The sequence below is a fragment of the Sinohyriopsis cumingii genome, chromosome 10, assembly GCF_028554795.1.
Source record: "Sinohyriopsis cumingii isolate HCF-2022 chromosome 10, ASM2855479v2, whole genome shotgun sequence".
NCBI classification, from domain to species: Eukaryota; Metazoa; Mollusca; class Bivalvia; order Unionida; family Unionidae; genus Sinohyriopsis; species Sinohyriopsis cumingii.
In genome coordinates, this window is record NC_142970.1 from 88,626,171 (window position 1) to 88,651,906 (window position 25,736).

Genomic DNA, 25,736 nt, shown 5'->3' on the forward strand with positions numbered 1-25,736 from the left:
CACGACAATACATTTTGCAATGTCTTCATTTCAATGCCAATTTTGACATTAACCAGGAACATAAAACATTTGACAGATTCAGTTTCTTTAACATCAACCATTGGATATACAAGTGTGTATCCCACTAGTGCATATTCTTAAGGAAATTTATCTTGTATTCTTACATTTCGCACTTTAAGAAATATACCTGAACATTCAGTACGATTAAAGAAGCAATCTCAATGGACACATTGGATGCACACACACCGCCACTAGCAAGATCATTTTGTCTTGATTTGATTTCTTTGTTACCAGCAAGCACTCTTCTGCTGTGTTTTTGTATGAAACGTATCATGGTAGAAAGAGTTGAACTTATATTATATTTAATATAAAACCACCTTTCCTCATAAAAATATACAATAAATATTTATAGATTATATAGTTCCAAGACCATGTTAAAAATTGTTACAGAAAGAAATTTGCATCAAATCATATAACCGTTGCCTTATTATCTCTTTTATTGTTAAACAGTCTTTACGAAAATGAAGACATCATCATCACATGTGCAATGGAAGATCTTTCTTTCTTATCGGGATGATTTTATAGAGATTCAGTAATTCGTCACTGCGCAATACTAGGTTATCGTAACTAACTACAAGGAAAGGAAATTAACAAGAATTGTTGGAAACTTTGCCGGTGTTAGCTAATGTTTTAGAAGTATTGTATATTTTACTAGTAGACTAGCTTTCTTCTTTTGCCTAAAAACCATCAATTAAATAAACAATAGTTCATATTTTACATTAGCATCGCCTCTGATCAGCTCTGTAGATCTGTCAGGCTTAACGTCTTCAGACAGTTAAAAAATACCGCAAATTATACCGCATCTTTCACTTAAGTATGCTACTTAATTTGAAAGCAAACAAATATGCAATGCATGAACACATTACCTTAGTAGCATCCATATATTGCAATCTGATTATAGACCTAAGTTTAGACTCATTTGTTAAATGCATTAAACGCTGAGTTAAAGCAGCAATCCTTCTTCGTCTCAACTCGTGAGGAATGTCTACAAAATTCTGATAATCTGAATTCGAATGAGGAAAGATCATTGACTGATTTTGTCTTTATTTCCCTTGCAGATGTCATCTATAGAATCAATCTCGCGACCATTAATTGGTTCATCTTTCGCTTTTTGTGAAACAGTTGTATCATGATTGTGTTGGTAAAGTTCGGCAAAGTACTGGAAGAGGCTAAGGGTTTGATCCACGCTAATATGATATATTTAGCCAATAAAAATAACATAATTATCCAAGTTTTATTATCCAGTTGTTTCTTATATGTTATCATCTTTCAAAAGTTTATGAACAATTTGAAACTATTTCTTTTCAGCTTCGACTTTGACGACCATAACTAACACTATTCATACATCAGGTAACTTTAATTTCTTCAATCATGAATAGTCAAATCGAATATTTCTCTATCAATATGTTAATTACATATGTGTCACTTCTGCGAAGTTCATTTCTGAAAAGCTACCAGTTCATTGTAGCAACACATAAAAGTGATTTGATTCCTATAACGAGAAAGCATAGTTATTTACATATTACAATATGAAATATTTACCATTTTGCAAAACTTTCACATCCGATCGTTTCGTATATTAAATGGTAAATGATATTTTCAATGTAATTTTGTTTGAAGCATTTGATTCAGAATTATTCCATTTATTTGAGTAAATTCACGAATAGCAGATTGTTCATCCGTCAGCCTCGATTGCGCAATGACGTACAGATACTTCAAAGAAAATTACATTTGCTGGTCATTCTTCAACTTCAAGCAAATCCTAAACATTTGATTATCCTGCAGGTAATAAGTACCACTCTATCTCTTTCTTAAAGAATCACGGACGTACTTTCACTTTTTATAGTTGAGCATATAAAAATTATAACGGTATAGTTAAGACCAATATTTGTCCCTTTGCGTGAAAAAAGTTCATGTTACATATGAAGCACCTATTATTATTATCTGTTAATGTAGAATATTACTGCATTTACTTTGTTGCCTATTTCAGTTGCATCAACATCGTCAGGAACAATGCGTTTGTCAAGTACACTCTTAGCCTCATCTCATTCAACAACCAACACAATGCCTCCACATGGTAAATATCTTTTTGCTTCATTAAATAATGTAAAATAATGTTAATAAGTGATGTCGGCGAAAGTTGTTTCACGAAAATGTAAAACTGGTCTTGAAGCGAATATATATATATATATATATATATATATATATATATATATATATATATATATATATATATATATATATATATATATATATATATATTCGCGAACCTCTAGTACATATAAAGTTTCATGAAAATACCATAACCATTATCAATTTAATTTTGTCATATAAAAATAATATAACTTCTGAAACATCCCACAAAACCTCGCAGATTATATGGCTTATTACGAAATTGAATTTTAACAATGAAACATCCATCCAATCAAACGTTTGGAAGACTAACTTTAAATAATAACGTTATTTCATGTGTAGTTGTTTAAGTGAACCATACAAAATTTAACCATATGGCAAACCCAATTTACTTGAGATGCCGTGGAAATTTTAAAGCATTAATGGAGAAAGTTTATAAGAACAGAATTTGTTTATTATTTACAAATAGTCATTGTCGTAACGTCTAATCTATAATCATGAACAGAAGTTACGAATGGTCCTATAATCTATAATCATGAACAGAAGTTACGAATGGTCCTCGTCTTAAAATGCAATCTCCAAAATATGGGCAAAGATTATAATATAGAATATATGCATATTATGTATGCCTTATCAATGATATACACCAAAATGTGTACAGTTATACGAGTGTTATATCACTGATACAGAGTACATACTAAACATCTGTTATATATACATCGCATACAAATATACATATTTGCCAACTGAACGGAGTTAAGACTGACTAAAGAGAGCTGTGTATTGTCCTAGTGAATGAACTCCTCACATCCTTGCTAAGTATATTCTCCACAAAATGTAGTTCTCTACCATTTGTATCTATTCACGATAACTTTTGTATAATGATATCTTGCTTGTTTTCTTTTTGGAGTTTCTTGTCTTGTTCACATTGATTAAGTCAATATAAGAAAACATGAAATATGGATTAATGTTGATAGAAGCGCACTACAGAAACCGACCGTTCAGGCTCAGCCATTCACGTACATGCGCATGGAAATAAGTGTGACGTAGAAACAAAAACGAAATGATGAACTAATAAGAAGTAATTAAATTATTTAATATATTTACAGTTGATCTAAGTATTTATTTTGCTTTAATTTAACATTACTGCCGACGATAACATTGTTTTCGTCCCTTTCTCCCCACATTGGTCTGTTTGAAGTGACATTTACCATCATTCACATTTGCAGGGTCAACGTCGAATGACACTAGCAAAAACCAAAGCGTAACTACTGCACGCACGTCTTTTCACGGATCTCGCACGTATATTGCTACGATAGGGGAGAGAGAGAGAGAGAGAGAGAGAGGGGGGAAGCCCTTTGGGTATTTTCATATTTAATTAATAATAATTTTAGACCGATATAATATATTTAAGAAAACAACCACAAATTGTTTATTACAATGCAGGATAGTGTACAAATACCGTTACGACGAGCTATATTCATGTTGGTTACTTTTTGTATATTCAGTTTCAAAGGTTTGATCCAGTTCAAATTTGTTTCTCTCTCATTCAAGATTTTGTCCCTTGTGCATGAGAAGGGAGGGGGATCAGAAAGCAGAAAGGAGTGCGGTTAAATTTATAGAGAGAACGGGGAGTTTTAGTGTTATTTTCATACATCAGTAATGATTAATGAGTGAAAGCCATCATTGATGTATATGCCAGGAATCATCAGCACAATTTTAAGAATACTTATTTATGTTTATTACTGTGCCATGGGCGGATCACAATTTAATATATAAATAGTATTGGTATCTCAAATACCAACACTTAACAAGCCATGCTAATTTTAACGTCTGTGGTATATATATATATATATATATATATATATATATATATATATATATATATATATATATATATATATATATTGTTTGCAAATGACCTTTATCTCATAGTACATGTACAAGTGATATGAATATACAAGTTCGTCTATCTAACAAAGAAGGGAACAATACCAACATGTTTCTTAAAATTCAATGTACTAATTTAATTTCCTAACATGCAAAATAAAAAGAATTTAAAATAACTTATTATGTGGTAGGAAGTCTTATTTCCTAATTGTTTATATCAACTCTAAAAGAAAAGATCCGATGCAATTCGAATATTATTCAATTTAATTTGCATGAAATTTGTAATAATGAATGCTGGCAGCTTAACAAGGAGCCGGTGGCCTCTATATTGTATATGACGCATTACCTAGTCATGATATATAACATGGAATGTCAGTGTGGAAGAAGGAAATATTAAAATATCCAACGAAACTTATTAATTAAAGTTTAATGTAATTAAATTGCAAAAATCATCAATATCTTTGGCGCATTTAATAATAAACACCGCGACAAATTCATTCGTTCTCTACAGACATAAGAAATCCCCAAATCGCCATCGCAGGAAGGATTTCCAGTTTGTGTACTTTTTAACTTTCTTATACATTGCTGCCTTTTAAGCTGACAATGGAATCAGAGAAAATCGTCTCGTTACCGTCACTGTGATTTTCTTTGTATTTTTTGTTACGACTCCATGGTCACATATTAAGCCATAGAAAGAAGCGAAACCAACACTCTTTGTAAAACTTTGAAAAGATTTCAGTTGCCAAAGTCATATATGAGAACGTGAAAGGAACTTACAATATTATGACGTGAATCCCTAATAATCCTGATATAGGTCTTTGAAAGCAATAAATGGATAAAAGCTTTAGTATTAATTTCTAAACCAGAAATGAACTAGTCAGCATGGAATCTTGAGGTAATATATCTTAAATGATATTATTCTATTTAGATATATAAATGACAGCACAATCGTATAGCTGCAGCGGTTATTTTTCTATAACTATATTGTAGGTTGCAAATTTAGATTTGATGCGAAACATTATGACGGTAATATGCATCCCATATACCATTGTGAATGTGATATATTCCCTAATCAAACGACGACATATAATTGTAGTGAATGAAAGACTGTTTACGAACAACACAATTTGTAAAGAAATACATTGATTTATTTTCAGCTTCAACGTTGACGTAAAAAAAACCACCAGTTATCCATCACATATTGTTAATTTTTATAAATGATGCATATTCTAATTGAATTTGTATCATTCGGTATAATTTTAATATATCTGGTGCTGATCAAAACAGTAAAACGTCTCTGCTGTCATTTTTGGTACAATCAGTACTGGAACAATCCATACTTAGTAAGGTTTTCCAAAACTTGTACATTCATTGCGCCAAATAAATGTATAGAAATACATACATATACTTTTCCATCTTTTAACTCACGACATTCATTTGCGTATCCTAGATATTACTGAAGATTTAGGTACCGTTGTCTATATCGATTGTTTAATGTGGCCTAAAATTCACAGATTGCTGGCCATCACAAAGCAGTTATATATAAAGGGGCGATATCTGCGTTTGTGATTAAGACTTTTGTTATAGGTATATTTGGTCCCTTAGTTACATATCGACATTAATAACTGACATTTAGGTTTCAGCCTCGATTTAACCTAACCATCAACATTATTAACTGACATCCAGATTTCAGCATCGAGTTCACCTACACTACCTAATAAGATGTATTCGCCAGGTCCTTCATCGATTACAATTACAACCGTAACATTGAATGTTTATGCATTTAGCAGAACCACTCCTTCTCTTTCTATCGCATCGAAGTACACACATCCTATAATATTTTCTTCGTTGCAGGGCTTGATCGATACAAATTATAACCTGAAAGTGAAAACAAATCTCTCCACATTTTGCCATTTTTCTCATAGAAAACATCCAATTATACAGATCATGCGCAAATTATTGTCATTTATCGGTATACACATTTTGAAACAATATTTTACTTTTCCTGTTGCAGCTGCATCGAATCCGACAATGCGTTTGTCAAGTTCCTACACAGCATCCTCTTCTATACTAAATGCTACAATTCCTCCAACTGGTGAATATTCTTCTTTATTGAATGCAATAAATAATCAATCTTCTCTCTTATGATAATGGCCTGAAATTGCTAACATTTCCTGAAGCAGGAAGTAGTGGTTCAACCTGAAACATTACCGGCGAAGAGATGTCGTATATTACGATATATCCTCTTAATTTCTTATATATACAAATAGTTCCCATTTTGCAGGCACTAGTATTTGTAACTTTCATGGAAATATTTTAAAGGTGATTTAACTTTTAGACAATTGTAATATGGATATAACTTATAGGTCATTGTCATAGTTTTGAAATTTCTTACAAAACATCTACAACCAGGATTATTGATCCAGTGTTTGTATTTAGTATAGATTTCTAAGCAATCTAAACAAATTTCCTTTTAGCAAGCTGAATTTGCAATATTTCGCAGGATGCTTCAATTTTTGCATCGATATAAATGCTACAAAAGTTGTAGTCCTAAATATCCATCATAATATACGTTTTGTAACTTATGTTAAATATTGTCATGCCAAATAATTCGTCAATCTTTCTGCACTTCATCATAATTTGTACATATATTAAGACAAAGTAGATTTAATTAGAGTGATCTTGCCTCTCAGAAGGTACCTAAGTAAATATTGTTTAGCTATACATTCGATTGGACACAAGACATTACAAGTGTCAGGGATGTATGCGTAATGGCATCAGTGAGAAACACGTTTTAGTTAGTCAATGAATTAAGTCTAATAAGAAAGTGGATCATAACATGTGTGAGTGCTTCATTTGCTGTCTGATAAACCTTATTTCTGACGAACATTGATCAAACATTTATTTCAAGTACAAGTCTAATCACAACCGTAAATACGAATAATCGGTATGGTATTTTCTCTGTCCTTGTATTATGTTTCAATCATTCTTTTTACGGTAAGAAACAATCTTTCATTATGTATAGACACCGGCACTTGTGCATATAAGCAAACTCGTAAACACATTTTTGCTTCCATTTGCTTTCACATAGGACCAAGAGTATTTAAAATTCTTAACTGTTTCTTTATAAATATTGGACAATATAAATTTGAATCCGTTAAGACAAAACATATTAGTAATGCAGATAAATATATATGAAGGAGACAAATTTAGACCTTTGACATTTAATTGATATACCTTGGAAATAATTTGAATCTAAATAATAATTGTCATTACAGTGAATAATCTCAACACATCTTTCTGCTACAACAGAAACCTCTCTTTAATGTTTTGGAATGTTCTAGATTGAGAGCTTTCACACATATATACATTGTTTGAAATCAATCGCATTGACGTTGACTAGTTAAGTTCTATTTTGGAATCATACTTTAGCTACCATTAAGGAAAACAATCACCTCTAGAATGAAAATATAATTGTATGTGGGTATATTTAAGCAACTACAGTTGGCACATATATATATATATATATATATATATATATATATATATATATATATATATATATATATATATATATATATATATAGATATAGATATAGTTGACCGTACGTCACTAGGAAACATAATCTGATATGAATAACGGCTATTATCAAAATTCAATTAGCCTTTCTGTTATACTGATAAGAGAAATGTAACATTTGATCGAGTGACTGATTTAACGCAAAATGCCGACATGGCACCATAACATGGTGCTTCCGGGCTTTTCCAGATCACTGTTGTTGATAGGGTCATCAACCTCTGTGTTGCATACTGTGCACTTTTCCACTGTGCGATACAAGAATGGGGATACGTCCTTGCCTTCCAGAGGCATCGCATGCTTATCATCACATAATTCCCTCTTTCTCTTCTCTGGATTCGATTATCTAAATATTCTGGAGCCCCTGTCTCTCCGACGCTATTTTTACCGAGAGAAAATTTTATTAATTTCTCTCAGAGTTCCTCAGACTGTCCTCCTCTTTAGAAAACATGGATGACGAATATCACTGGGGCAATTATATTAAAACCCCCAATTTTTTCTGGGAACATACACCAAGTCTTTTAGCCTGGCCAATCAGGATTACTCATATAACCTGCAAAATATATGCACAGTCCATTGAAGCTATACCAGTACTCTTATGTCGGCCTTTATTAATAAATCTTCTGAAAGTATCACTATATTATACATTTTTCAAATCGCGTACGACTTTCTAAAATCATCCCTGGTTTGTCTCAAACTTTCGATATTTACATCTATTGCCCTTGCATTAATATTGCAGTATATTCTAAATATAACGGTTAACCGCGCCAGTCCTAATTACAATCCAAATCATGCTCCAAGTAGAACAGATTCCATCTTTTGCAATCAGAACTTTAGGATGAGTCAAATCCATCTGTCAAACTTAATTTATACGTGTCACACTGACCAAGACAAAATACACTGTGAAATAATTCTACATAACCTGTTATACAAAATCATGCGCCATTAAATAGGCTTCTTAAGAAGGGTAAACTCTGTTGTTAAGACTAGAACTAACAGTATTTTATGGCACAACGTGTTAGCATACAAACTTTAATATTTTGAATTGCATACTATTTTACAAAATTTGTAAATTATCTGCACCACAAGAAATGTCCAGAAAACATACATATAGATTCCCATTGCTTAATTAACAGCAGATAGTTTCTTATTTTCAATAGTACGGTATATTTAATTTTGTTGTCTATCTCCATGTTTGTTTTAATTTCGCCCCAAACGTCACTGATTCTCGCTCATGACAATGCGATTTTGTGTTAAGAGTAATTTAATGATTGTTCTTGTGAATGAGAACTTTTTACACGTACGCTTGGTCTCTTGTTTAAAGATTGACACTAATAACTGTATTCCAATTTCAGCCTCGTTGGATCCTACACAGAGTCTTACGCCGTATTCGTCGGGTCCTTCTTCAACCTCAATTCCCGCCTTATCTTCAGTTCTTTCTACAGGTATTATTAACCCAACCCTCTTTTCTCTGACAAAAACACGCAGGTTATAATTTTTCTTTTTTTATATGCCTTGATCCATACAAATTATAATGGGAATGTGACAAATGATCGATCCTTATTTTGTCATTTTTCGCGTAGAAATAAAAGTTCCGTCATACATATAAAGCTCAAGTTATTGTCATTTATTAATGGACAGATCTTAAATGAGTCATTTATTTTGCCTGATTCAGCTGCATCAACTTCGATGGAACCAGTGTATTTGTCAACTTCAATCACAGCCTCATTGTCTGTAGCAAGTACTACAATGACTCCAACAGGTGAATATCATTTTTTATTAATAATATGAACGATCAATTCCTTCTGTGTTAATGAGCTGAAATTTGAAATAAAACATCTACCCTCATATATAACTGAAGAAAATTATCAATGGTTTAGTGTGTGTATTCAATAAAGATTTTTAGGCAATCAAAATTGAATACTTTTTTACAAGTTACATTTGTATTTTTCACATTATGCTTTATTTTGTGGGCACTTATGCACCTGCTAAAATATGAATACCGATCTCAATAGATGTTTTGTAGTTCATATTGCAATAATAATATCATGTCCTTCAATTTTTCGTTCTTTCATTGCTTCGTCATAACTTGAAAATATAGTTTGACAAACCTGACTTAGCTAGAGAGACCCTGCATATTTAGAAATACCGAACTAAACATTATTTAAGTATACAGTCGCTTGTCCATGGAATTTACACTGGACATCGCAGATGTTAGGGGGTATATGCGTACCTACACCAGTAATACAAAGTAAGTCAATGAATGAAACTTGGCAAGCATTTTGTTTCGTAAAAAACGATTTCTATTTTTGCTGTCTTAACAAACTTAGTAATGGGAGATAGAAAAATATATTATAATTTCAAGCCTTTCCACAACCTCTAGCTCGAAGAATACGTAGGGTAATTTTATGTCCTTGTATTATTTTTCCAAAGAGTCATGATTCCGGTACGAAAGCCCTTCCATATGTATAGACACTACTATTTGCGCATATCAGCAAAATCGTAAACATATGTTGTTGTTATTTTGCAGTTGCTTGTACTTTGAGCCAATAGTATGTAAAGTTCTTAACCGACTTTATTAGACAATATATAGTCAGAGCGGTTCCAAGAAAAAACATGCTAATTAAATCAGATCAAACAGCTGAATACGACAAATTAAACATTTAATTAATATACCTTGGAACGACTTGAAAATGAATGGTAATTGTTAATATAGTAAATATCGGAACACTTCTTTCTGATACAGCAAAAAGGTATCCGTTGAATGTTTCAAAACTCTCAAGGTAGAGACATTTCGCACAAAGTACTTCCAGATGTCACACACACACACACAGATATATATATATATATATATATATATATATATATATATATATATATATATATATATATATGCTATCACTTAAAGCGAAATCCGTTTTTGATTCAGAGTATTGGTATAGGCACGCTCAGCCCTTTATTTAAATATCGTCATTAATATCTGATATTCAGGTTTCAGCCTCGGTGTAATCTGCATTACCGTTACGATGTTTTCGCCAGGTCTTTCTTCAACTTCAACTCCCATTATAAATTTGTTTTTTTCATGCAGGTATTATCACCCCTACCCATCTCCTTTTATCTCACAGAAGCACACACAGACTATGTTTTTCTTTCGCTACACGGCTTAATCCATACAAATTATAACGAAATGTGAAGAAGAATCTTTCCTTATTGTGTCATTTGTCGCGTAGAAAACATTTAATTATGCTGATAAAGTTAAAATTATTGTTTTTCTTTTATTACTGTACAGGTTTTATAAAAATCCTGTTTTTGCATGTTTCAGCTGCATCAGCTCCGACGGGAAGAGTATACTTGTCAACGTCAGTCACAGCCTCATCTTCCATAACAAGTTCTGCAATGACTCCTACGAGTGAATATCAATTTTAATGAATAATATGAAAAATAAATTCCTTGTATGTATTTTGCAACGAATAGTATTTTTAATTTCTCAAAGAAATGCGATTGTGATTGTGATTTAACTTCGTAGGTAACAGTTATAGTTTCGAAACTTTCTAAAAACCATTTATATCACAATCAGGATTTTTAGAACGCCAGCAAAATATGCATGGTCTTGAGTGTTATTCATTATAGATTTCTACGTAATCGAAACGAACTCCTTGTACTTAGATATGTCTGCAATATTTCGAATGATGCGTTCTTTTCTCCATCTAGATTACTGTTAAAAATTTTAAAATGTGAAACATTCAACTCAAAAAACGTTTTGTAGCTTATGACAAAATAAGGCTTTCATTCCCTTTAATTTGACGATCCTTTTGCGCTTCATCATAATTTGAACATATATTATGGCAAACAAGATCTAATTAGAATGACCCTTCCCCTCAGAAGGCACCGAAGTAAATATCGTTTAGTTATACTTTCGATTGGCAATAGCATGGATAATGGACATTAAAGGTGTTCGAGATTATATGCGTACTGTCAGCAGGAAGTAAATATGTCTAGTCAGCCAGCTAATCTAACTAAACAAGAAATTGGGCGAACCGTTAATTCTGTGACCAGAAAACTTTGTTCTGCGTGATAGAAATTTAAAAAAATAATTTCAATTTCAAATCTTAACGCAACTTCTTGTATGAAGAATCAATATATTTTCTGCCTTTGTATTACACTTCAACCATTATTGGTTCAGACACCAGCATTGGCACATATAAGCAGACTCGTTAACATATTTTTGCCTATGATTGTACTATATGTCAAGAGCATTTAATGGTGTATTTAATACACCTAAATACTTCATAACCTTTCCTGGAAAACAAATATCGGAATATATATATATATATATATATATATATATATATATATATATATATATATATATATATATATATATATATATATAAAGCGGTTTCAATTCAAAAGCATTATTAATGAAACTGAATAGAGCGCAAAACGACAAATTAAGACGAGAGACATATAATTAATCTTTAGATAGAACGTTGGAGGAGAATGATAAGTGTTTTTACTGTACATATTCGAACGATTCTTTCAACTGCAAGAAAAACCTCACGTGAATATCTTAGAATACTCTAGCTAAAGACTTATCGCAAGTGTTACTTTTGGAAATCTTCTTTAGATTGCATTAAGGACAACTAACACCTTTAGTTTGAAGATATAACCGTAGTTGGACATTTCACATTTTACACTTTTGTTAAAAAAAACGGAGTTTATATCCATCGTTGACGTGCGACAGTAGCAAACTCCCCCTCCCTTAGGAAAAAAATCAACTAAGAAACGTGATTAGGGCTATTAGAAAATAAATCATACTCTCCTTCGGTATATTTTGCACTGATGACTTGATTTGGTAAATGCATATAGCAACATATGTTCATCGTAAACGAAATGCAACATTCATGTACCTTAGGTATACCCTTATAAGTTGAGTCATTAGAAATTGATTAGCGAGGTTTTATGTCACTTTTTTAGGCTCGAATACACAGTAACACAAAGAAGAGTGAAAACAACAAGCTTTGAAATAATACAAATCTTGTCTTATATTAACTTTTATAACGAATGGTTTGCTAAGGTGATTATGTTATTTCTGTACCAATTATTGCTATTAATAAGTACGGTCGTATCCTTGTTGAAACTACAATTACTGCGTGATCCGCTGCTGATTTTTATAATCTTAATGACAATAATAAATGTTCTTAAAGTTTCAAAAGTGACACGTGCTTTGGACAGAGTTAGTCATTACGAAGACATATACTGAAATTAATTTCAAATATTGTCGCAAACATTATTCTATATTTAAACTCATAAAAACAAATGTACCTATTTCTTGCAGACACATCAAATCAGAGCTATGCAGGCTCAGGGTGGATTTCCCAGCATGCAGTTATTATATTTCCGATATGTGGTGCAGTTGTTTTATTGTTTGTTGTTATAATCATAATTATCTGTGTCAGAATGCGGAAAATGAAACGGAAGAATGAGGAACTGGTGTAAGTAATAAACCAAAAAGAATTATTATTATTATTATTATTATTATTATTATTATTATTATCATTCTGAAGTTATGTGGAGCCTCTTATAGATTAAATGAAGGATCATTAAGATTAGTTTACTGCACCATAATATGTGGGGCATTGTGAAATATATAGAGCGCGTTAGTATCAACTTCAATGAGTGTTATCAATTTGAGAATGAGGTTGAGCATAAGAGATACTAATCGTGTTTTTAAATTGTACTCCTTAAAACGGTCATGAAGATACATATACCTTGCTGTAAAGTTTTAAGTGACACTTTTGTTTGATCATGAAGTGCAAGCAAGTTTGCGTCGTCATAGTAACTATGATAGTCATTCATCAGTATCATCGAGTTTGTTTTTAACCATGATCAGGTAATTAATAATTTGTGGAGAGTACTTTTAGTGATTTACAGATGCAAAATTACATTGCCTTGAAAGTGTATTTGTGCAGATACTTGTCTCTCTGTGAGTCTCTGAGGAAGATATTCAACAAGTAGCCCACATTTTCATTTCATCTATCATCCTACCTTCTCGCATGCATTCTTTGAATATTTATATACCACTAAATAGTTCAAATTGTATATGCATCGATTCAATTATGTCTTTTTGAAACAATTTCGTTTCTTTCCCGTGGTACTGTCTTTCATTTGTTTGCCTCCCTCTTTGGATAGTTGACCTATTTATTTCCTCTTTTCAGGTTTGAAAATACGGATACACCATCTAATTCAGAATTTGATTACAAAACCAGCTTTTCATATGGCCAGGTGGGTGTTCCTTTTGTATTAGTATAAGTTTATTTGCAGTCTTTTCTGCTAAGGCGTAGAAGTATTGGTAAAAGAGAGCAGTGACAGCAGTAATAATATCAGTATTAGTAGTAGCATTATTAGCGGTAGTACTAATATATTAATAGTTTGGATAACAGTTTTGACGGTTATGAAATCAGCAGCAGAGGCCAAGTTTTGGTACACTGGTAACATTGGTGGCAACTTGCTTTCTGCAACCCTGGTGAAACATTTATAAGAGCAGATGCAGATTGCATATGTGAAACGTAAAACTGTATATCATACTCCTTAAAAACCAGCTTCATATTTTATCCTTGGAGAGTTTATCATTTTCCTTCAAGTAACTGTGATGAAAAGTGGTACCTTCAGGCAGCTCGTGTCAAATCACAGTATATATCTATCTATCCACACACCCATACACACTCATACACGCACACACACACACACACAAATATATATATATATATATATATATATATATATATATATATATATATATATATATATATATATATATATATATATATATATATATATATATATATATATATATATATATGCGTGTTACTTTTAACGAATGCAAGATTACTTGAGCTATCTCACAGACAACATTTATAGCATACAATACCATTGTGTTATGCATATTTAATTTATATCTGATATAATTGTTTGTAAGTTTTACAATTTTTAATTTTTTTTATTTCATTCAATGTGAAAATGATAGGTCTGTTTACTGGGAGAACTGACTTTTTTAGAAAATAGCTTGACCATGTCTATTCATTTTAATAAACACATACGTCTGACCTGGAACCGGACTATAATTCAAAATTAATAACGGGCGCGTGAAAAAGTTATTTTTCATTTATTTTTATTGTGGAAATAATAAGGTTGAGATCAATGATGTGTTGGATACGTGACCCTCGACTTGTAATTAGCTTTTAGAGAAGTAAACAACTTTTTTTCTCAGAGTCAAATGATTGGTTGTTATCAAGTTGATACAGGGCCTACGTAATTTTTTATATCTAAACATAATCATGTGACCTTTCTCTGGGCATCTGTTTTACGCATTATTCAAGTTTTAAACCATTGCTTAGAGATATCTCTCTAAGTCTGGGCTTTAAAACACTTGATGTCAAGTCGCTTCCTTTGGTTGTGACCAGTTTTCAAGTTGTATGTTAATTTATCTTCAGATTATTTGGATTCTAACAGATTAATACGTTCCTCTGGAAATATGTTTGTACTCATGCAGAATTCTGGAACAAAGACATTTCTTAAAATTCATTTTCGGATTTTAAACACCAGATTACTTCTTGTATTTCTACAAAGAACTGTAGACCACAACACAATACATAATGAATTATTTGTAAAACTATCCAAAGTTTGTTGTTTGCAATCTTTCTTGTGTTACTGTTTGTTCAAGCCTATACACTTAAAAATTGGAGGCGAAATTCAAACTACCTCAAATTGTATTTTGTTCTTTTTTAAACCGTATTATCATTCCGCCACACAGTTTGTTCACCGGAAGGGTTTTCGCAGAGTCAGAACGACTGTGTATTTTGGATGGAACGGGCATTTTCCATTCCTTTTGTTTCGCAGGCAGCAACAGCAGTTGTTTACATTTGGCCTAAATGTGTTTACTCTAAAAGAGGCTATAGTCTCTTCGGGATGTTGGTCTCAGTGAGGGGGTTTCTTTTGACTTACTAGCAATGTGAACTACACAAAACGTCCCATATTGGTGAGGATGATTTCGAGCTTAACACACTGAACCTAAGATGAAACTGATACTTTGTAGCAGCAAGGCGTATATATACAAAAATAATATAAAATCCTGAATAACTACCCTCATGTATCGCCTTGGTACTAAATGAATTTCTACAATATCTAAGCAAGAGTTTTAAATGTGAACCGCCTCACAATGTAAGAAAGGTATTGGTTATAGTTTGTGTTGAATCCTTTCGCACGCATTTCTAGAGAAGAAGATGAAGCTGGATGAAACCACATCACCGAATGCTTACATAAATTTAAGGCACTCAGGCGACATTCACAGGTCAACTAGACACGAAAACATATCCACCTGTCTAACCAAATTATCATTACAATTGATACCTTATATTAACATGGATTCACACAATCACTCAGGGAAATTTACAGTAAGAGTAATAATAATGCAAAAAAAACAAAAACGTTATAAACATAACAGACCAACAGGTTCTTGTGCATATCACATAGCGAATCAGTTTCTTTTCAATAAATTCTAATTCGTGAAGAAAGGACGATAACAAAGACCGGCACTGAGATCGACGCCAGACATAATATCCCAGAAGAATTATGGAACGCGGTCATGATGTTGTTTTAAAGCTAATTGTGTAGGTATAATGGACAAGAATTAATAATAACAACAACAAGAACATTAACAATAATATATATATATATATATATATATATATATATATATATATATATATATATATATATATATAATCATAACAAATTTAATGACTTGGGTAGATTTTAGCAGAAAAGTTGCGTCGGCAGCAAAACAATGATGAATGGATGTATTTTGAGAAGGTTGCAACGGAAAGGCTTGATTTTTTCATTTAGGTCGAAATGCATGTTTTCTGGTGTAAGCTTACATTATGAAGAGCTACTGTGATGATCGTGATCATTATTATCGAAATATGGTTATTATTTTTTTACCTTCTTTCATTATTATCAATATTATTATTATCATTATTACATAGACCAGACAATTTTTATCCATCTTACCATAGTGAGCAGTATACTTATAAAGAGGTGCCTAAGTTGGGTCCGTCACAACAAATGCATATTCCAAAAGAATCGGTAAAGTTTATAATCTTACTTTGAGCAAGCTTGTCCTACTACTTAACAATACTTTTTGCTGTTTTTTCTGCAAACACTGTCACTGTGAAAATGTAAAGTACACCTGGGAATTCTAAAGTAGAGCATTGTTGTAGTATTGGCACAAACTAAGGATAACAAAACAAGCCGGTCAATGAAATGGATGGGAACTTATTGTCATAAGGTCAGTCGTTTGAAAAGGGTTGTTCCACTTCTTTGATAAAGTAAAAGGTATGATTATGTCAGCTGTTTAATTAAATTATATTGGCTATGGAAATGCGACCAAATGGTATGTTCTTGATGTAACAACAAATCTGCTATTGACACGATTTTGATGTTCATACCATTGATATTGATGTAACGCTGTTGAAACGACTTTGATGTTATATATCGGGAATAAAACACTCTCAAAAACATTTTGAGAAAAAAACTGATATTAATAATCTGTATTATTGACAAGGATCCGTTGAGAGTTATTAACATATAATTATGGCTATGACGAACTTCACAAAATATGTGACATATTAGTCAGTAAGGGTAAAAATTGGGAGAATGAGTTTGCTTATGAACATCTCAAACTACTTATGAAACATCAAACCCGTGCTCCTCAAGATCTCTGAGTACACAACTGTATCAGGTGATTTATTTATTGTCCCTTTAATTGTTCTCATTTATGTCATTTGTAAAAATCATAGCCTTTTATTCATACGTGCTTCATATGCTCTCCTCTGTACGAAATTTAATCAGTTGACCAGTTGATAGGATGAACATGTTACATACCGATTTGAAAGATATGATGCAGTTTAATTTGAAATATGTGTCCTTTTCATTGACTATGTGTTTTCTTCTACGCACTGCACGTACTATATTACTCAAGTGGAAAAAACTAAATCTCGTCATACTATGAAAAGATTAAGACGTGCAATATCAAGGGATACCAGGGATACGACGACCAAAGATCGATCTATTCAAAGTTCCAGTTGTTTAATTTTTAGCTTTGTTTCATACTTATTCTGAAAACCGATTACTTTCACAGACAAGTCCCGCTGGCAGTCATCCTAGATATAACAGAGATTATGAAGAGCATGCATTTTAATGGACTCAGCATAGAATGTTTCACGTGCACACTAGGTACAATGAATGTCTGTCTGTCTATCTAGCTAACTTTTTCATTCAATTCTCTAAAATTTCTCAGAATCGTTATTATTATTAGTATTATTATTACTATTATTATTATTACTATTATTATTATTATTATTACTATATTATTATTATTATTATTATTATTATTATTATTATTATTATTATTTTCCTTTGATAATTTGATTTATATTTAGATAATTTGACTTTTCTTCTTCACTACGGAACAATTATTAACCTTCTTTCTTTCCATTTTACTCACATTAGGTGTACCTATATGTCGCCAGGAAAGGTTACAGACTTGGAATAATGCTAGTGACAATTTGGAAATATCAAAAGCCATTTTACGGGTCCAATATAATCTTTATTAGACTAAGTAAACCCCTTCTGTGAAATTTTAGGCATAGTTATGTAATATAGAAGAAGGATCAGATGTGCAAATTTTGGAGAATTCAAAGCACAAGTCGACAACCTAGCAGATATAAACTGATTTGCAATAGGTTTACGTTGCTCATGAAGGAATTAAATAATATATTGCGTCGAACATGGATTGACATATACTGCTTTCAAATTTGCAGTGTATATATTATTGTAATTATTGTTTTTGATAAAATGACTCAGGTGTTTTCTAATATATGTTGCCATCTGTATTAGAAAGTGACAGCATATCTGCCATTGGCGCACACACAACCTTTATCTTCATGATCTTTGTTTGATATGATTGATGTATTTAATTATACTAAATGAAACCTGCATTTTTTCGTAAGCTGTATATAGACATCACACATGTGTTCTGTGTATTATCAACGTACGCCAAATCCAGAATGGGTCGTCGAATCCCGGGACAGAACGGAACAAGTTTCAACACATACGAGGGAATGGACGAAGTTTGACTGAAAGCAAAGGAAGAAAAATTAAAACAAATTCAAACAAACCAATGTACAAACCAATAACCACGTATGACCGATATTGTTAAATACAGTACCAACAACAACGAAATGTGGATGCAATTTAAAGTTTCTCCAGTAAGGGTGCCATATTGGATGATCATTATCTGATGTACAAGGGACGAGTGTCTCGCACGAGAGCAACTTCTAACCACTTTAATAAATCGCTCAGAATAAAATATGTCATTTTTGAAAAATAAAATAACTATCAGATCTTTGGCTGGTAAAGACGTGTAATTACTCAGAGTCTCAACAATAGTTTGATTTATAATCATATAAGAATGCACATGGGTTACTAAAAAAAGACAAGTTGAGAAATCCACATCGTGTGCATTGTTATTTCTGTTGTTCTGAATGATTAAGGTATTATAGCAAGAGACCACTGCTTAATTCTTCTCTCGGAATATATTCCGGTGTCAATTATGTTTTTTAGTGCTGCACGGAAAAAATGAATAGGGATAACAAATACATGGCAGATATGGCATATGAAATTAGATATTGATGCATGGTTTCAATCACATTGTTCTACGTCTTCTTTCGTCAAGCAAAGAATAGAATGCATTTTGTATATAACAATATTTGTGACAATCCCATTATTAGCACATCTTTATGATGAATTCGGGAATATTAAATGACCCTATTATGAGCAAGTTTCTTTAAAGTATTTTGAACAAATTACCCCGTACATCATATATATATATATATATATATATATATATATATATATATATATATATATATATATATATATATATATATATATATATATATATAATTGTATATGTTTTTTTATTGCAATCCTATTTGTTTTATACTCGATCAAAAATGAAGCATGCTTAATCAGTCAGTGAGTATTGCTGAGAATAATGTAGTCTGTGCATCACATATGATGAGATTGTTGTAGAGTATTATTCGAACAGACTTTGGCTGCTAGTCCGATTTGATCGAGGCAATTTTCAAAACTGTATCCTTCTGGTCGCGAGTCCTGTTTTCAAGCCACTCGGCTACATTAATTGGGAATGTCCAACATCTGTGTGTCGTAAAGACTAGATATATTTCAAAGACCCATGATATAAAATTTTAACAAAATTATTACTTTTTGAACTTTTGTTCTTTTCTGTGTTTAACTGTACTTTTTTATTGTTGATCACAAAACGAATGTCATCATCTACGTTCCCTTGTTTTGGGGTACTTATCGCGCATGCAATCATCCATATTTTCATATATATATATATATATATATATATATATATATATATATATATATATATATATATATATATATATATATATATATATATATATATATATATATGCATTTTGTCATTCATTACCTTTAATTTGCGAGTATGTTGAAACGGAAGAGTGAACGAAAATCTTAAATAAATGGATACCGATCAGCGAAAATGCCAAAATCAGCTATATACGTCTGAATGCTAGTAGTATAGCAAGCGCATTGTACATGTAGCAATACTTGTTAAAAAAGATGATCTTTGCTTGCAAATCAAGCACTCGCGTTAACATGTTCGTATGTATATTGACTAACAATACGTATGCCATATTCAAGCGCAATTATATCTCATTTGGGGAATTATGTTTAAAGAATTCCAACAATCTGCTTGTCCTCACAAGATGTACAGTTATTTGGATGTTACCTACTCGCCACACCATTTACAATTTGATTTTAACTGTTGTTTCAAATACTTTAAACAATGCAATGCATATCCAACATGTATTCCCCTAAATTATAGAAAAATATGTCTAGTGAGTAATAACTTTGCTACAGGCAACTATACATCAAAACGGTGTACGCATTGACAAATGAACGATAATATAACAACAATTGTCTCAACCAAACAATAGCTGATAAAAAAATACAAGAAACTGAAACGATTGGAAGTCATCGTTATATACTGTAAAAATCTAGATTTCAACATTTTGTTTTACAAATGATGTACATCAAAGAGGTGTCATAACTAGTTGCGGGAAATGAAAAACTGTTTGAAAGATAACTTTAACTAGATGAACATATATGCATATCTTGAACATTAATGACCAAGACAGGAAACTTACTTTTCACGTTCATATGTTGAACATGAAAGGCCAATACAAAAACATTTAAAATTTACTAATTCATACATTTTAAAGACATGTAAATATGTGTATGGAAATTCATCATTATACAGTTCGCTTACAATTGTTCCGTATCATTGCATCGATTATCAGACACTTCCAGTAAATTCATATTCATTGAATAGAGACCATGTAATAAATTGAGACCTTTAAATACAGTTTATTTCCCTTTCTTACCGCAGTCCCAATATATATTGTCTTTTGTAATCAACATAGAGCTAAAATGGTTTTGCACATGTATTAGATATCATATGAGACTGGGGTTTAGTGCGTACACATTAACGTAAATCTTTTAAACCACATAATTATTTATAGGTTCCAGCACAAACTCATTTATCAAGACCTTGTGTGTGGCCAGGCCCAAATAAATAAACTGAGAGAGTGAGGTCATTTTTAGTTCAGAATGTTATACATAGATAACATAGCATTTAAAGTGTTGATATAAAGCAAGTTAGATAACATTGATATTGATAAATCAAACTGTTAACAACCCATGGCGCAATAATACAAACACATAAACATTCTTTCAACTGCATGCTATAGATCAATGATGAATTTCCATCATTAATCATTAATGACGTATGGAAAAAAACAATAAAAGGTATTAATAGTCACCGTTTTCTAAATAAATTTAAAATAGTACACAATTTCATCGCAATCATTTCTTTTTTCCGATCTCCTCTCCCCTGGCGTGCATAATTACGCAATATAAGCAGAAATATTGAGTGAGAAAGTGAGAATAAAACAATTTAGGTTGAATGAAATCTTACAGGTGATCTTGCACCAAGAATATGGTTAGTTGTAACGGTATGTTTATGCTTTCATTGGGATTTATCATCAGTGTTCATAATATCAATGATCCATAGTTGCAATAGCCAGTCGACACTATAAGTTGAATTTGTCGGTTACGTACTTAATGCGTTATTGTTGTTGTTTATTAAACGTATTATAATGTTCCAAAGAATCGGTTATTGTTAATTAAATATGAACGTGTCCAATCGGCGCCACCTCTCTCTCTCTCTCTCTCTCTCTCTCTCTCTCTCTCTCTCTCTCTCTTACTCACCTATTGCAACAAGATACGGGCGAAAATGCATACAAACACGAGACGGAATGAAAGAGAATGCTGCGGTTTGTACAATGCTAATTAAAGCAGAATAAAAACTTATATCAACTGTACATATATTATAATGTTTCAATTACCTGTTGTTGGTTTGTCATTTCGCTTAGTTTCTATTCCTCTCTAATTTCCATATGCCAGTATGTGAAGGCCTAAGATTTCAGTGTGTACAAGAAGCTAACGTGTTCGTTATGCTCTACTTTCTGAAAAAAACTGTATTTCATATTTAAATCGAAAGTGTTTCTTTTATTGATTTAATTAATGTCACTAAAAATATAAACTTACAAAGGAAACAATCAACGTATCAATTTGCAAATGTGATGGTGAAAAACAAGAAAAGTCATATAACTATATGTTGTAGAAGACACATTCGCATGAATGTGAGTAGTTCATTCACTCGGTCAATATACATTTTCCAGGAGCATATCTTAACTTCGTACAAAGGGCAAATATGTGTATTTTTATATGATATAAATAAAATGTATGCATAGTATGTACGCTTTATCAATGATATACCAATCGTTGTATAAATGCTTCATTAAAAGGAAACTTAGTTTCATTATAATAAAATGTATACATCTCTTGGTATATCATCTATCTATCTATCTATCTATCTATCTATCTCTATCTATCTATCTATCTATCTATCTATCTATCTATCTATATATATATCTATCTATCTAAACCGCTTACTTACGTCACATATTGCCTAATGTCCTGATTTGTAATTATCTATCGGCTCACCTTCAAATCTGAGACTAGTACTGTCTTTCATTTCTCACGCAGTGATTATAATGTGAATCCATATTATTAGAAGCAACTTTTGCAATATATTGAAGGGAATAAATTGTATTCAAAGATTGTTTTAGTTACACTTGAACTTAGTCATTCAGTTTTTAAATATATTGTATATGTTGACCTTTACGTCTGAACCTAGACAAGGGCTAGAGGGCTGGAAGGTGAGTGAATTGTGCCGATTTTCCTGACTCTTACGACTGAAGGGTGACGAAGCCATACCTTGTAGGAACAAAACTTTCAACGTTTATGTTACATGATTGTTAGGAAATAAACGACTAACCAATTAGATCTATCTAAAACTGTTATAAACTGCCGTAACAAAATAATTGGATTAAAATTAGATATTGTCTCAATCGATGAAAAACAACCACAAATACAATGTTGAAATTAAATAAACTATGCAGGTTGTATTATATTGTTGTTTGTCCTTAACCTAGAACATGATAATGACATAATTGACTGTTTTTGTTTTTTCTGTGTACGTGAGTGTCTGATCCGATAAATTTACCCTCTTAGCTGTCTGTGGCACTTCTTGCAGGACATGACGCTTGTGAAGTAAAGCGATTTCTGTGATTTACGTTGGTTACGCGTTTGCATTCCTTCTTCAGTTTTTCTCCGTTTTGAATATGTAGCTTTATTATGGATCGATCATGTGTAACGTCTACCCAAAACCCGAGATTAGTATTGCAGTGTTTAAAGGATTACTGGCATCCTGGTGTGGGGGCGTGTCCATCTCAATTTCGATTTCATCAGCAAGGTTTGCATGCATGGAATGCCTGCTCGTGTGAGGACCTCAGTGCATGGAACCCTATCATGACATCGTATGCTCATCCGTTTCCTCAGCCAGCCTCTGGGAAAATGGTATAGGGTATTGGTATGGCATATGTACACCATTCAGTTTTCGCAAGCATACGTCAGGGACAGCATCAAAATGGCTTCGTATATCTTTACGTTTGTTTGTAAATTGATACTTCTGTCTTTCGACACATATGCTCGTAGTCTACCAGAATGATTTGATCATTTGCTGTGACTACATGTAGCATGGAAGGGTTTCATAATGCAGACTGGTGTAGCATCTCCGTATTCTTGAAGTGCTGCAATTGTCAGCAAAAAGAAGTCAATGAAACATCATATCCTATGAATCTGTCTTTGCCTGGAGTCGTTTCGGATTGAGTCCGAAATCTGAAGACGATCACATTGTCACATATTTTAAAGTAAGGTGGAAACCATCATGCTGAGGAGGGTTGGGGCCAACATGCAATATTGCTTGATTCAATTGGTGACAGAAAATGAGATTTTTAATTTTCCACTTAATACAAATGATTCAAGATCTTGTAATAAGTCTTATAGACTACAAGAAGAAAAGACAATGATGTTTCAGGGGCTAGACTAAGAGCTTTATATAGATATTACATCTGAACGACAACTTGATAGCCCACTGACCAATCATCGCCAACCGGTACCCATGTAGTCCCCATTGTTATCAGAGTAACACAAAGGTTCTTGTATGGTTTTAGTTTTACTAGTAGCGCCTTAAACAAGCAGGAGATCTCAGGATAAACTCCTGGTTGACAATAAGATTTTTTTTGTCACCATGATTATAGTAAAGAGAACGGGAAGTAAAATATTATCACTATTGTCAATAACTGCTGATTAATCAACACTAGAAGCAAAAGTGACCGTCCTTACAGACTGGCCAATACATCTAAACGAATGATTACTTGATCAACATCATTCACAAGAGCCCATTTGGCCATAACATTGGTAACTGTGCAAGCAGGATACAAAAAGGACTTCAATTTCAATAGGGACAACCTTTGATACAAGCTAGGCATTTTAGTTACAAATGGATTAATCACGACCTTATCTCAAGCTAAGCAACATTCTTTTAATCAAAGTTTTTCTACCTACACCAAGCATAAATTTAATAGATAAGACAATTTGCAGTAGTTTGTGTTAGATGACATGCTGTTTTGCTATTTATGATTTCCGTTCTTTGCCCCCAGGTCAACAATGTGGTTATCTGCGTTAATCTCTCAGCAACATCAAAGAGATGTGTAGTCACTTATTTTATAATCGTTGTTCAATTTAATTTTTATTCTCTTTTTTCTCCATTATTATTAAACTTTTGTTTCTAGATTTCCTCTATCATTCAATCGTTGTAATATTACGTGTTTCTTCCTGGGTTGTTTGTGTTAAGTGTTTGTTTACTGAATGTATATTGTTTCTACCCTGACGATGAAATTTGATTATCATCAGATCCTAGAAAATGATTTGTAAAAGCACGCCGCTACTGATTTTTGTTTTATGAGTACAATACAGATGGATACTTGAATATACTTATATTGTGAATAAACCAAACATATTGCATATATACAAGGAACAATATCCCAATCATATTCTTTTGTTTGTGTGGTACATGCCGGTTTACATGTTGTCTATAAGAATATGATTCTATTCACTAAAGCCCTGAGTTGCTTGAAAAACCTTTATAATCATTGACATAATCTTAGCAAGAACTGGTAAATGAATTGAACTTTTGTTATACATGCAACCGTCCTTATTTGCCTATAAAACGAGACAAACTGTTGCAACAAAGATCATGATCTGCCGTAGCATACTGTATCTGCAGATCAAGCTCTCTCTTGTTTGTTCTACTGATTACTTCTAATAAACTGCACTTAGAACTACCGGCGGATCATGCAACAGCAGATCTGGGTCTGTGCGGTTTGCAGTTGGACTCGTCTTATCAGCGAGCATATAGGGTACGTCACAATGT

General features: G+C 32.3%; 1 protein-coding gene across 1 annotated transcript in view; it reads left to right on the forward strand.

The window, feature by feature from the left end:
• The window catches only part of LOC149790556 (uncharacterized), a 33,511-nt gene extending 15,593 nt beyond the window's left edge, over positions 1-17,918 (forward strand). Inside the window, exons 10-18 of the mRNA XM_089973242.1 lie at positions 1,369-1,410; positions 2,051-2,137; positions 6,098-6,178; positions 9,016-9,105; positions 9,336-9,422; positions 10,983-11,069; positions 12,999-13,155; positions 13,879-13,945; positions 17,859-17,918. Of these exons, the coding sequence (XP_089829368.1) occupies positions 1,369-1,410; positions 2,051-2,137; positions 6,098-6,178; positions 9,016-9,105; positions 9,336-9,422; positions 10,983-11,069; positions 12,999-13,155; positions 13,879-13,945; positions 17,859-17,918 (758 nt within the window). The remainder of the gene's footprint in view (positions 1-1,368; positions 1,411-2,050; positions 2,138-6,097; positions 6,179-9,015; positions 9,106-9,335; positions 9,423-10,982; positions 11,070-12,998; positions 13,156-13,878; positions 13,946-17,858) is intronic.
• The last annotated feature ends 7,818 nt before the right edge of the window (positions 17,919-25,736 follow it).